Here is a 14,880-nt window from a genome sequence, read left to right as displayed (position 1 = left end):
AGAATTGATGCTTTTGAACTGTGGTGTTGAAGACTCTTGAAAGTCGCTTGGACTCAAGGAGATCCAACCAGTCCATCGTAAAGGAAATCAGTCCTGAATATTTACTGGAAGGACTGATGCTGAGGCTGAAACTCCAAAACTTTGTCCAACTGATGCGAAGAACTGACTCACTGGAAAAGACTCTGATGCTGGCAAAGATTGAAGGCAGAAGGGGACAGAGGATGAGATGTTGGATGGCATCACCGACGCGATAGACAGGAGTTTGAGTAGGCTCTGGAAGTTGGCAATGGACAGGGAAACCTGGCATGCTGCAGTCTATGGCATGCTGGAAAGAGTTGAACACGACTGAGCGACTGAACTCATACCACAGGCTTAGTTGCTCAGCTGCATGTGGAATCTTCCTGGACCAGGGATCAAACCCATGTCCTCTGCTTCGACAGGTGGATTCTTATTCACTCTACCACCAGGGAAGTCCCTCAAGTCTTTCTGAGCTCTATAAAACTGTTCTTGGGTTTGACCTTCTTTCTAGAATCTTTTATAAAGCCCATGGTTGTGCAGGTCAGCTAGACAACATTCTTTTACAGGTTAGTCTCCTTCCTGGGCCAAGCTGGAGACTCCTTCATCACCTCCCACCCCCTGCCCCTTTGTGTACCTTTCATTTCAGCATCCCATGCCCTAGCACACTGCCTTACCTCAAAGAAATAAGCCCATTTCTCTGGTATACTGCCACTCACCACTAAGATCTAAATGATTTTACAAACCTTGCCTTACCCATCCACACTAATGACTGCTATCTCATAGCAGGTCCTGTTACCAGCAGTAAAACAGCTTTACATCATGACCAGGTACACTTATATGATGATTTTATTACCAGCAACAGGCAATCATGTCAAGGAAACACTTCAGTCCTCTTATCACAAGCCTTCATTCAGATCACTGGAAGTACAGCACACCTGAAGAAGGTGCCAGCACTCACAGAGAAAGGGAGTGAGGACACACACTTGTGTAAGCCCCACACCTACTGGGAGACTATAGGGTGTACAAAAAGAAGGCAAACGCACACATACATACCTTAGTTACAATATTTATTTACAGCTTTCATCTTCCCAGCTGTGCAGCCTAAAGTCCTGTGATTGTTCAGTTCTCAGATGCACCATGTTCCACATACAAACATCCCTGAACTTGCGATACTAATGACCCAGTATCAATGTGATCAAACTGCACAAAAACTTCCTTTAGACCCTTTCTCTGAATTGGAGCAAGGGCCACTGTCACAGCAGCAGCCAACAAAGGGTACAGTCCACAACAGGGGAGAGCCAACGGCACTGATGTCAGCTGACAAGACGCCTGCTGCAGGTGTGCGGAGCTCAAATGAGCTGCATACCTCGCGATGTGTCCAAAGAAATGAGAACAGTAGCGCCGCTTCTGTTCACATGGTAACCCTCACACAGGTGGCTTAGCCTAGGAAGTTAACCTAAATAAGCCAGTGTGTATCAACTGTATTTCAAGGTTCACCAAATCTGTACCCTGTTTTCTTCATATTACAGATATTAACATCTCAGGTATCCAGTGTAATCACAGCTATGCTTGGTCACAGCTGCTCCTGATTCACCCACTTTTTATTTGCCTTCGTTGATATCGCTATCACTGTCGCTATCGCTGTCACTGGTCAGTGCGGTTAGGTCCCCCAGGGCTTCCCTGTAAGAAAAATAAACAGGAGGGTCACACTGAAACTCAGGCTTGGGGGCTGGAGGTCTCTACAGCTGCACAATAGCAACAGAGGACAAGATCCAGTAAGTCAACATATAGGCCTCCCTGACTCGTATGACAAAAAATATTAAACCAACACATCCTGACTTTCTGCAAAGAAAGGGAATTCGGGGGTAGAAAGCTACAGACAAGTGAATGGGCAGATAGATGGGCTGCTCCATCTCTCTCTTCTTCATGGTGATGACACAGAGCCCAAGAGCCCACTTACTTCTGTTCTTGGCTGAGGGTGAAGTCGGCAATTAACCTCTGGGTGAGGCCCTCACAAATAGGCAAGCTGAAGGAATTTGCCAGCTTAACGATCTCAATGGCCTGGGCAGGGCTGCTGGATGCTTTGGCACTATCCATAAACTCATTCAGCAACTCATTCCTGTAAAAGGCAAAATGTCAACATCTGCCAACTACACCCCTCACAGATTTACATACAGAATCTAGTATGTTACAAAGATCAGTAGCTTTGGAGACAGTTACATGAAGTTTAACTTTAAAGGGCTAATGAGATAATGAATACTGTTAATTCAACATGCCTTTATCCTCAACATCTTCATCATCAAATTGACCATCTTCAGCATGATTCAGTATGCCTTCATGTGGATCTATCCACAGTGTATTAACAACATGTTGCGATCACTGAGCACAGACTAAGAAAACTGCACTTGCCTCAGGATGCCTTAGATGGTGGGAGTGACTGTCCATTTGCCTGCCTAACAGAAAAGTGCCCAATTGCCACCACTGAGGTACATGAGAAAATTCCACACCGCCCTCCACCCCCTAAGACTGAAACCCACATGGCTAATCTACGATGTTCACTTCAACTTACCTGGGGATCTTATTATGTTTCCTGAAAAGCCCCAGCATTTTCCTGTTCAAGATGAGATAGAAAGAGATTAGGGATAGTAACAGAACAGATGGCAATCGAGTGACCAGAGCTATTCTCCCAGATGCAGACACTAAGTGTCCTCCTTCCACCTACAGCGGAAGCTCCTGAAGACGTACGTCTGTAAGCTCTACCAGCTCCCAGCCCCGTCTCTACATGAGAATCACTCCAGGTGCCTCAACCCTCTTCTCCAACTTCATGTGTGAACATTACACACTGCACAGGCAAATGTGTTTTGTTACGAGCGTTGAGAATTGCTGGGGTTCACCCTCCTCTAGAGGATGACTTCAGTCCCCCCAGGGAGGGAATGTATCACGTGGGCAGTGGGAAGGTGGGGAGGCAAATACTGTACAATCTCTTCTCTCTTTCATGATCCAGTGTGTGAGTCTAGTGTGTCTTAAGCTGACGTTATGAAGAGCAGGCTCAGATTAAGGCACGAGTCTCATGTAAGTGCTCACCAGCATCCTGCCACATGCAGGATGAAGGAGAAGCACATACACTCAGCTCCCATCATCAGCTGAGGTCCGTACCCCTGCGCCAATCATCACAGCCTGATTCACAACAAGAACGTGTGTCAACCTGCCCGAGTCAACGACTCCGAGCATCACACATCAGCACAGGTCACCTGTGCAGCAGGTTGTGTGATTCACCACCAGTCAAGACCAGTTGAGGCAGCAAAGCCTCCACCAGCTTTTCTTAGAGAGAGCAAACACCCACACCTTGGACTGACAGTCATATGTTCAAAATAAGGTCCTCTCTTGGGAACAACCATACACAACTACCCCCTCACTGGCCCTCAGAACTAACATTCACATCCAAAATAACACACAGTGGAACCACGCAACTGTGACCACCCCAACCAAGTACTCTTTCGTTGACTTCTCTGCTTTTGGAAAAATGAATATGCATAAGGTCTCCATTCACAATTAAACACTAGAAATGAGTATGAGAATGAAGTGCCAACATGAACACACAGAATACAGTGGCACAAACCAAAGATGGGTTCTAGTCAAGGCTAGGTTTAGTCAATACTGGTAAATGCCACTTTCCTCAAGTCCCAGTATACAGCCCACATTTTAAGCCGGGGCTGTGGGTGTGGGGACACCATCCATAAATGAGATATCAATGCCCAAAACACTTTCAAAATTAAGATTCTCTGGTCATTGTGTTCTATTTGGGTGAACAGAGATACAGAAAATGAAAATAAAGAGACTGAGCCCACTGAAGCACATCCTCTCTTAAACATGCACATTGATTGTGCTTCCCCAAGTTTGCTTTTTAGTTAGTATTTGGACGTTCCCATAGAAAACTCATTACAGGGCTTCCCTGGTGGCTCAGTGGTAAAGAATCTGCCTGCCAATGCAGGAGACATGGGTTCAATCCCTGGTCTGGGAAGATAACACATGCCATGAAGCAACTAAGTCCATGCATCACAACTACTGAACTTGTGCTCTAGAGCCCAGAAGCCACAACTACTGAAGCCTTAGAGTTCACATTCCACAACGAGAAGCCACCGCAATGAGAAGCCTGTGCACCACAACCAGAGAGGAGCCCCACTTTCTGGAACTAGAGAAAAGCGGGTAAAGCAATGAAGACCTAGCATAACCAAAATTAAAAAAAAAAACAGAACCAAAAAACACCTCATTATGTAGAAACTCATTTGTCTCCTGAGAAACCACACATCACACAGCCATATTAGAGGTGCTTCCAGTGATACGTGTGGTGTTTCGTGTACTCACCAGGCTTCCTGGGTTCTCCCAGCCCTTAGGAAGAGGATGGCTATGTAGTTCAGAGAACTGGCTGGCCACTCTGGAGCAGTCTGTCTGGCATCCTGGCTTTCGTAAGTCGATTTGATGTCTGCAGCACAGTCAGCAAATGCCGCCTGCAGCTGAGAGGCCCCGAGAGTCAGCAGAACTGCCTCGCTAGTTTTATGACAATTTAAGAACAGGAGACTCCACAGGACCATTAAAATTTTTGAGCATTGCATTTTACTACTTGAACACATTGCATGTATAGCACATAGTAATACATATTAACAACAACAAAAAAAGGCAAAGCACCCGACCTTGATGTGATAATTTGTTTAGCTATGTATTTCAAATCTAGCCATGGGTTTTCTCTTTAGAGACAAAAAAAGGAAAGAAGAAGGAAGAGTATTCTAATTGGTTGGGTATGTTGAGATGTGTCTTTTATCTTTTCAGTCACACCACACACATCCAATATCCTAACTTGGGCCCCCTGTTATGGAAGTGTGGAGTCTTAACCACTGGACTGCCAGGGAAGTCATATGTGTAGATTTAAATCTGGGTTTAGGTGGCAGAATTCTCCACAGTAGATGAAACCATGGGAATTACCCTCCCTAGGTCCTCAGTATTAGAGGATCGCTGGCTAGTGTATATCTAACAATGAGAGCAAAACAAGCCTACCTCTGGTGGGTGCTGATCCCTTGCCATGAGCATCAGAATCTCTTCTTTTAGGTCACTGCGAAAAGTATGACCATATTCTTTACTATCTTAAAACAAAAAGGAACAGAGTGACAAGTGATCACCATCATGTAAAACCAACATTCTTTGATCTTTGTCCACTGTCAGCAGTCATCCATATTGGGGCAGGGGGTGAGGGGTGGGGGAAGGGAGAAGAAAATAAGAAAATTCATTGCCAACACGTATTCCAGGATTCTAGAAACTAGCATGATTCATGGTAGGAAAAGGACAACAGAGTAGTGAAAGCCAGCGCCAGTAACTGGCTCCCGGGCAATTGCTAACAGCATGTGGGCCACCCTCAAGCAGACTCCTGCTCCCCATGGTTTTATAGCACATGGGAATCATCAATGGTCCTTGTACATTATCATCAGAGCAGTCTTGTAAGGCAGGACGGCAGAGCTATGGTCTCAGTGTCTCATGTCAACTTGAGGCAAACAGGAACGGATTTTACGATCACAGTCACCTAGTGGGTGAGCTACAGCATCTTCTGCGGTCAGTTTACACGTATAACCACACACACAAACCCAGTCATGGCTGTTCCTTAGAAACCATACTATCACCAATATCACTGTTAGCTACTGAAGCACAGAGATGCATCACAGTCCAGTGAACAAATGGCACAGGCTTTGCAGGTTGAGATTTCGGGTGCCTCATATAACTAACATAAGTGCACAAAACCCAGCCTTTTCTGGTCACAAAGGAACCAACTGAAGTCCTTTCCACCCCACTGTTAATCATGCAATCCAACATGAAACACGAGCAAGTCACCCTGAAGGAGACCTCAACTATAGAGTTTAACTTAGTGAAAAAATGGAAGCTTTCTTCCCTAACCACCTTAACATGCTTGTGAATCAAAACATAAGACAACAGAGTAAGATGGGTCGGGACACACAAACTGAAACTGACCTTTCCAGATCTGAGGAATCATTTCTAGTCGATTGGCTACGTCTAATGCTTGGAGAAGATCTATTAATGTTTGGGAATGGGGAAAGAAGACCTGGTTAAGAAAAATACAAATACATTTTTAAAGTATTACTCAGCAAAGAGACCCACAAACATCTACAATGATAAATGTTAAGTCATGAATCATCTTACCGAAGGTATCAGGTCCTTATACCACTTCAAGGTGACATCAATTTGTTCCATTAGACAAAGCAAACTAAAGAACTTAGAACTGTGATGGAGAAAGAAAACACGTTTAGTCTAAAATCCCTGCCTAGTAGGGAGATGATTACATTACAGCAGTGTCATACGACATATTACACAGAATTTAAAGACAATTTATAAGTTACAATTTCAAGTGACACAGGTCAATGCGTGACTCAGGAGGTGCTGCTAACTGTGCTTTCTAGACTTTCCAGTTTGACACTCCTTATCTTCAACTGGTCACTGATGCCACCTCTATACACTCTCAGCTCGTGGTGGAGAGGAGTGAGGATACTACTCAGCAAGTGTTCAATGTGAAGAGGATATGGACACACGGAAGAGAACCACCACACACCTATGAGCAAGCTGCCTCCTCACGTTCTTGTTTTTATCTGCCTAAAAGCAAACCCATTGTAAGGAGTCTCTTTGGGCTCCAATATCTTTAAAAACAAAACAGGCTAAGATGAAATCTTTAGGGATTCACCCTGCTATGAATTCGAAAATATAAAATAGGAGGGTGTGGCTTCCTGGGTAGCTCAGCTGGTAAAGAATCAGCCGGCAACACAGGAAACCCAAGTTCGACTCGTGGATTGGGGAGATCCCCTTGAGAAGGGTTAGGCTACCTACTCCAGTATTCTTGGGCTTCCCTGGTGGGTCAGAGGGTAAAGAATCTGCCTGCAATGTGGGAGACCTGGGTTCAATCCCTGGGTTGCACAGATCCCCTGGAAGAGGGCATTGCAACCCATTCCACTATTTGGCCTTGAGAATTCTCATGGACAGAGGAGCCCCGCAGGCTACAGTCCATGGGGTCACAAAAAGTCTGACAGGACTGAGCGAATAAGCACAGAACAGCACAAGGAAAAGATACATGGATTTAAAGTTACAAATACAAATAGCTTAAAAGATACACAATGGACACCTCAGTCTGACAAATCAGTTTTACCTGAATCTTCTAAGTGCTCAACTAACTTGTGTTGTTAAGTTAGGATCATGCTACCTAAAATAAGGTGCCAAGTCTCCCACCTGCAGAACTGACTACTGGTTGCATACAGGTGTTCCATTAATGCAAAAGATACATTTCCAATACACTTACTAATAAAAATTACGCCGAGCATCGGGGCCAATGAATTTCCGGTTGTCTCCAGTGTTTAAAAGGCCATGGACCTGGTAAGCAAGTTCTAGATCTCTGAGAGAAGAGCACTGAAAATGTAAAAGTAGTGAATAACCATCACCCAGTGATCCTTATCAGCCAAAAGTGGCTCATTACATAAAGCAAAAAAGTAGCTACCTGGGGAAACATGTACACTGATTTAACGTATTACTGATTGACAGCAAATGAATTCTAAGAAATTGAGGGTGGGGATCAAATTACCAAGTTCAGCGAAATTTAAAATAATGTTCATCTAGTAATTACACCTGTATTTAGTATTAGACAAAAACACTTGGGATGCCATGCACAAGACAGATGTAGTGCTATCTCTAGCAGCACTATACTGGCAAAAATCCCCATGAAATAACTCCAAAACCCACTCAACGAGAAGTCATTCCCTTCTATGAAATATTATAGTGCCATCCACAAACAAGATATCATGGAAATGAGTGTGGACATGCATGTCTGAATACCCAGAGGAAAGAACCTGGAAAGACACACACTAAGTTGTAAAGCAATTATCCTCAGGGAATACAACTGCTAAATTCATTCTGAAACTGCATGAAAATTTTTCCTATGATTAGCATGATAAGCTGAAAAAACAAAATTAGACATAACCATCAATCTAATAAGTTACCAACAGGCAGATATGAAATACTCTGAAACCTTATCTGAAGAAAGGTATGAAAAAAGACAACAAACACAATCAACACAGGGTAGGAATGCTGTAATTTTGTAGAGATTTTAGAGGAATAAAAAATTAGGACTAATGACATGAAAATAAGTTAAGGGTTAAGAAGTGAAAGAATCAGGGAGAGGCCTCCCAACCACCAATGACGAATTTAGGAAATGGATAAAAGAAAAAAAAAAAGTTTTAAGCAAAAAATGGTACTTACAACCCTCATGGCTGACTGAAAAAACATATCTGAAAAATCAAAGTTCAGAAGAGCCTTGGTTACTATGCATAAAGTATGTTTTCAGGTCAGTAACATTAATTAAAAATCCTGGCAACAAAACCGGTGAGGTGTAGGACAAACCTAAAAGAATGAAAACACAAGGAGAAGCAACATACGGCACGAGCCACTGACACTCTGGTTTCTCAGAATAATCACCCAAAGATGACTAAACTAAATCAAACCCCATCCTCACCATAAGGCTCTATAACCCGGCAGTCAGGAAAGAGGCTGTCTGTCTTACGCCAGCAATTTTTGCACGTACCGTCATCGGGGTCCTTTGGAGAAAACTTCTTTCCCATTATTTCATCCATGATATCATAGATGATGAGGGACGATCCTTTTGAAGGGCCTTCTGCAGAAAAAGAAGGCAACTGGGTTTTCTGAGGAGCCCACTTCCTGCACAACCATGGGGTAGGCAGAACTAGTCCTAAGGCTGCCTTTCTCATTCCTCCACTGAAGCCATGGAGCTGGCCAGGCACATCCCTGTGAGAGGCATGAGTGCACCCTCTGCTGAGTGCAGCTCTCCCCAAGGCCTGGGTCAGTTACAGTGCTCCCAACAGACTCAGCCCCTCCTTCTTAGTCTCCTCACAAGGCGGACTTGCACCAAAATGGGAGACAGAAGGACACCCTCACCAAGCCTGCATACTTAGAAAACAAACATGTTTTTTGCTAATAAACATTTGTGCTCCTTTAAAATATAACCAGGATGAGAGTCAAGAAACAGAAAACTATAGAATTAAAATGCATCTATGACATCCCCAGTTAAATATTTCACATTATTTATCCATATTCCCTTTCCCACCTACCCACTTGCAAGTGATAATATAGTTTCAGTGACAGCATAGATGTACTTCTGAAGTTCCTCAAGGATGTTTGCATTTGTTACAGTTCTAATTATTCTACTATCCTAATAACCTATTTTATATGTATCATCTCTTCATTATTTTAGGCTTTTTCCTTTGGGTAAATTCCTAGCAATTATTATTACAGACAGTCAATTTATATCCCTAAGACACACTGACACTCCTGCCCCTATGACCCTGGGTGTTACTTAGGAAGCACAAGCACCAGTGACTTTAGTTAGCCGAGGTAATGTGTGATGTTATAATGCAATAGGCTTTAGGGTGAGAATTACTTAGTTTTAGTACAATACCACCAAAGTTTAGTAAAATTTTAGATGACAAAATCACTGTGCAAAAGGTTCACCTGTTTTCAAGATAAAGTCATTTAACTGCTCCTAGTTCCCTGTGTGTGAGAATGTGAATTTTGCAAAACTACCCTTTCAAAATAAAGGTTTTCTGTTGTTTTCACATAAAAAGCCCATTACAGGAGAGAAAGACTGGAACTGTCACTTCTAAACCCAGGGTTGTTTCTCAGGTTGGGGCAAATGGCTAAGAACCTACAGACTGTGAGTGCTTACCACATGCCTTCCAAGCATGAACAGGACACTACACATAATTCAGTTCATCATTACATTGTGATGGCATCACTCAGGTAAGACATCCAGTCCCTTCCCACACATCTGGTAAATGGTAGAGATGAAATTTCAACTCAGGTGTGCCTTGCTCCAAAATCCATTCAATAGAGCATAGCTGAACCTAAAATTAGGTAACAAATGGAGCCTTGAAGTTCTCCCATGAGGCTTCAAAATAATGTTAAGGTTTACTGTGGAGCAGCACTATCCAACAGCTTCCTGCAAAGACGGAAATGTTCTATAACTGCATCACTAGTGATGCAGTCAGCAGTCACAAGTAGCTGCTGCTTCTAAGTCGCTTCAGTCGTGTCCGTCTCTGTGCGACCCCATAGACGGCAGCCTACCAGACTCTGCCATCCCTGGGATTCTCCAGGCAAGAATACTGGAGTGGATTGCCATTTCCTTCTCCAGTGCATGAAAGGGAAAAGTGAAAGGGAAAAGTGAAAGCGAAGTCGCTCAGTTGTGTCCAACTCTAGCGACCCCATGGACTGTAGCCTACCAGGCTCCTCCATCCATGGGATTTTCCAGGCAAGAGTACTGGAGTGGGGTGCCATTGCCTGAGCACTAATGCTATGAAGAAATTTAATTAAATAGCCATGTGTGGCTAAATGGCTACTGTATTGGACAGCACAGTTCTGGAGGGCAAAAGGAATTCCAAACTCAAGTACCTTCTGGCCCAAACCATACACTGCCCCTAGTACATTTAATGACCTTCCTCCACTCCGACTTAAGTTTTACATCATAAAAAGATGACACTACCCTCAACAGTAACTTTTTGCTCAGGCTGTAGACAATGCTAGTCCGTGAACTATCCAATCTTAATTCATTAGCAGTGAAGTAAGCCTAATCTCTACATAAATAACACAATGACATACATACCATGCTGATAAAACAGCTGAATAATATGATGATATGTTGCAAGTGAGGGTTCTTATGTTACCAGGTACATAGAAAAAAGAAAAAAAAGATATGTCAAACACAGCTATATGAAATATAGCTTACTGAGGTATTGTGAATAAAAACATTAAGTAGAAGATGCATTCTGTTTCTCTGAACAAAGACATTTCCCAGCTGATATGATTAATGTAAAAGTGGAAAGGTGTCATAGAGATCAAATTCCTCTTAGAAAGTCCAGACACCTATTACTAAAACATTACAGTCAATACTCTGTGAGTTTCATTTAACACTAAAAGATACTGAAGTGAACTGATTCAATAACATAAATACTGAAAAATACACAACATATTAGCACATAATTGGGTTCAAATACTTAATTATGCCATAAAATGTCACGAGATTTTAAAACCAGCCAATTGTAAGTGAACAATTCTCCTTAGAATCAAGAAAGCCATTAAAAAGTATCTAAAATCCTAAGAGTGTAATTTGCTATAAACAGCAAAAAGATGATAAAGAAGAGCTCCCATTATACTAAATATACATAATTAAAAGTGTGCTTAATGGTGGAAAGGAAATTCCTACCATATTATGTAAACAGCACAGAAAAGTTTAGTCTCTTTTTTGATTGCCTGGACCTGAAACCTCAGGTCAGCACTGCTTTCAGTGAGGGACATGAGGACACACCCTCACCTATCCCGATGGCTTTCATTTCCCGGAAGGTCTGTAAGGCTGGCAATTTTCCAAATGCATAAAATCTTCGGAGACATTTGAGAATAGTGTTAAAAGTCTGTAGATTGGGTTTCACGTTCTGTGCAACCATTTGTTTCAGCAGGTCCTAGTTCAATCAAAAGCAGGAATATTATTATTATTTTAATGCCTGGTGGGTAATTTGTCCAATAAACTAACCAACAGAACACACTAAAAGAATTGGGCTCTCTGCCTACGTTTAAAGCAGATTAATAAATAAGCCCCCCATTTAAGAATTATCTAGTGCCCCTGAGAGTAGGCCCTTTCAACAGTGACTCTAATACCCACCTGATGTCGGTGTCCAACTGTCTTTAGCGGCCTAGTGAGTCTAACACTGGAGCAAAAGAAGAGACTACTGGTTTTTTCCTTTTTACATGAGCAGTATGGTATGGTATGCACTTCCCTGGTGGCTCAGTGGTAAAGAACCCAGCTGCCAATGTAGGACACGTGGGTTCGACCCCTGGGTCGGGAAAATCCCCTGGAGGAGGAAACGGCAACCCACTCTAGTATTCTGGTCTGGAGAATCCCATGGGCAGAGGAGCATAGTGGGCTACAGTACATGAGGCTGAAACGAGTTGGACACAACTGAGTGACTGGACAACAATGAATGGTATAGTGTGGTTTCTATTCCTGTTACTTCGTTCCTGTGATTTCAATTTTTAAAAACTTTCCTAGGAATTTTTTTCAATAAATGTCTTATTTTAATTAAAAAAAACATGATTATAAGGACATAAATGAATATAATATAGCACACTGGGCTTCCTGGATTCTAGCTGTATGCTTGGGTCACATGTCAGACAGATACAGCTACTTAAACTAAGGGTTGCTAGAAGGGTGTGAACAGGTCACCACAAGTGGAGTGCCCAGTATAGTGACCACCACAAAGATGCTCAGTGAATACTCTCTCCATCCCATGTACTCCTAGCAAAGAACAGTGGGTGGTGGTGGTGTAGTAGGTAAGTCAGGTACAGCTCTTACAACCCCATGGACGATAGCCCACCAGACTCCCCTGTTCATAACATTTCCCAGGCAAGAATACTAGAGTGGGTCGCCATTTCCTTCTCCAGGAGATCTTCCTGACCCATGGATTGAACTCGCATCTCCTGTATTTCAGGACTCCCAGCAAAAGATATTTTGGCCTATTAGTAGCCAAAGCGAGGGTTCCTCCTTACCAATATATTATTCCACTTTTCTTCAAATTTCTCATTTGCCACCCATGCTGTTGCTTCAATCAATGAATTGAAGGTGTGCACATCAGCTATAAAAGAAGAAAACTACTTTAACAAAATTTGGGGTTGGTAATTAAAGGCCAAGTGGTCATGCACATGAGTCCACAAAACTAGAAAATCACTCTTTTCTCTGGCTCTGGACTCTCGCTTCAATCACCAACATCACAGGAAAAGATTAAGAATGAACGAATCATTAAGGTAAAATCCTGTGATTTTATAGACTCCTGATATAATGATGCAGAGGTAAGAATGCAGAGGTGATACAGAGGTAAAGAATCCACCAGCCAATGCAGGAGATGTGGGCTCAATCCCTGGGTTGGGAAGATATCCTGGAGATAGAAATGGCAACCAATTTCAGTATTTTTGCCTGGGAAATCCACGGACAGAGGAGCTTGGCAAGCTACAGTCCATGGGGTCGTACAGCTGGGACATGACTAAGCACGCACACAGGCGCACACAAGAGAAGGAAAGGAAGGACAGAGGGGAATTCTCCAAACACAACTCACCACGGAGTCTGTTGTTTAATAGTTCAGTGTACAAGCTTAATGCCTGTGTATGAGCTCGGTGCTGGAAGAGAGAAAGGATGAACATTAAACACCATAAAAGTTGTCTTTAATAAATATTTGCATATCTACTGTTCTCAGAAGTAAAAGGATAGCCCAGAATGGATAGTGTTTTTCCTTTTTACATGAGCAGTGTGGTATAATACAGTGTCTATTCCTGTTACTTCAACCCAGTGATTTCAATTTTTAGAAACTTTCCTAATAATTTTTTTTTCAATAAATGAATCTTATTTAAATGAAAAAACAACTATGAGAATTATGTTGTCACAACTGGGGGATGGGAGGATGAATCACTGGCATGGGTGGGCAGAGGCAGTTCCCAAACATCCTTCAAGGCTCTGGAAACCCCCAACGATGACAAACTATGTGGCCCAGTTGTGAAGGGTTCTGAGGCTGAGAAACCCTGATTCAGCAGAAATTAAAGACAAAAACATAAAACTACCCATAACAAATGTTACCTTCACCATTCCTCGAATCATTGTGCAGTAAGAATGTGCATTCTTCTCAGGCATCAGAGCAAAGATTCTCTCAGCATGGTTTTTGGCTCTAGACACAAGACAGTAAACGTGAACCAGCAGAAACAGATAAAACCAGTAACAGCTACCACATGGAGTATTTGCAACGTTCCAAGCATTTCTGCTGGAGAAGGAAATGGCAACCTATTCCAGTATTCTTGCCTGGAGAATCCTGTGGACAGAGGAGCCTGGTGGGCTGCTGTCCATGGGGTCGGACATGACTGAAGCGACTTAGCATGCATGCATGCATTGGAGAAGGAAATGGCAACCCATTCCAGTGTTCTTGCCTGGAGAATCCCAGGGACAGAGGAGCCTGGTGGGCTGCTGTCTATGCAGTCGCACAGAGCCAGACACGACTGAAGCGACTTAGCAGCAGAAGCAGCAAGCATTTTCTGCATATAATTTCAAGTAATTCTTCCCACCCAGAGAGGGAGATCTGATTACTATCATTTTAAAAATGGGAAAAACTGAGGCTCAAAGACCTTAAGTTGTCCAAAAATTTACTGGTTAAGTGGAGAACCAGGATTTGAAAGGTGTAATATATACTCAGCATTATAAACAAAAAGCAAACTGCACAGCAGGGTACATAGCAAAGTTCCTCCACCCTCTTTCAACTGGATATAATTAACCAGAGGCAACCACAGACATGGGGTGTCCTGCAATCTTTTATCCTATTCTAGCTTATATAATCTGGCTCTTTCAGTCAGTCAATGTGCTATGTTATACAAATCACGCTGCACCTTCCTTTTCTCTGTTACCAACACATCTTGGAAAATAGAGCCTGGATTTGGGCCAAAAAGGTACTCACAAGTCCCTGCTCTTAACCACTATAAGAAATGATAAGTAGCTACTGAAGAAGTTTAATTTTTTATTCTACTCATTTTGATATTAACAGTAGCTTTCCTTTTCCAGATACCCTTATGAAATACCTCTCTTTTAGATACTTTTACTCAGTTAATTTGAATTCTGAATCATTACATAAATGATATTTATCTTTTGTTTAGCAGTGAATACTTCTGTTTGTTAGCCAGAAGTCTTAATTTAGAACTACACTCTAGCATATGTGTATTCTAACA

At 42.6% G+C, this 14,880-nt stretch overlaps 1 protein-coding gene and 1 non-coding gene across 4 annotated transcripts in view; both read right to left on the bottom strand.

The window, feature by feature from the left end:
• Positions 1–1,068: 1,068 nt before the first annotated feature.
• Positions 1,069–14,880, bottom strand: part of PTCD3 (pentatricopeptide repeat domain 3) — a 28,136-nt gene continuing 14,324 nt past the window's right edge. The window contains exons 10-24 of one of the 3 annotated variants that reach the window (XM_081592864.1): positions 13,748–13,835; positions 13,233–13,293; positions 12,670–12,755; positions 11,441–11,585; positions 10,733–10,783; positions 8,642–8,731; positions 8,320–8,348; positions 7,367–7,473; positions 6,223–6,301; positions 6,034–6,124; positions 5,071–5,156; positions 4,384–4,532; positions 2,588–2,629; positions 1,979–2,137; positions 1,069–1,698 (exon numbers count right to left, since the gene is read on the bottom strand). In XM_081592864.1, the coding sequence (XP_081448990.1) occupies positions 1,620–1,698; positions 1,979–2,137; positions 2,588–2,629; positions 4,384–4,532; positions 5,071–5,156; positions 6,034–6,124; positions 6,223–6,301; positions 7,367–7,473; positions 8,320–8,348; positions 8,642–8,731; positions 10,733–10,783; positions 11,441–11,585; positions 12,670–12,755; positions 13,233–13,293; positions 13,748–13,835 (1,342 nt within the window). In that variant the 3' untranslated portion in view covers positions 1,069–1,619. Of the gene's footprint in view, positions 1,699–1,978; positions 2,162–2,587; positions 2,630–4,361; positions 4,533–5,070; positions 5,157–6,033; positions 6,125–6,222; positions 6,302–7,366; positions 7,474–8,319; positions 8,349–8,641; positions 8,732–10,732; positions 10,784–11,440; positions 11,586–12,669; positions 12,756–13,232; positions 13,294–13,747; positions 13,836–14,880 lie in introns of all 3 variants that reach the window. The other 2 variants (XM_081592865.1, XR_014082750.1) reach the window with 2 other exon arrangements.
• LOC145504126 (small nucleolar RNA SNORD94) lies at positions 3,063–3,198 on the bottom strand. Its single transcript, XR_014052108.1, has one exon. It is a non-coding gene; the product is annotated as a small nucleolar RNA SNORD94 (small nucleolar RNA).

The sequence above is a fragment of the Giraffa tippelskirchi genome, chromosome 4 (genome assembly GCF_054371585.1).
Source record: "Giraffa tippelskirchi isolate mGirTip1 chromosome 4, T2T-mGirTip1v1.2.pri, whole genome shotgun sequence".
Lineage (NCBI taxonomy): Eukaryota > Metazoa > Chordata > Mammalia > Artiodactyla > Giraffidae > Giraffa > Giraffa tippelskirchi.
Note: the sequence above shows the minus strand (reverse complement) of the source record. Positions and strands in the feature narration are given on the sequence as shown.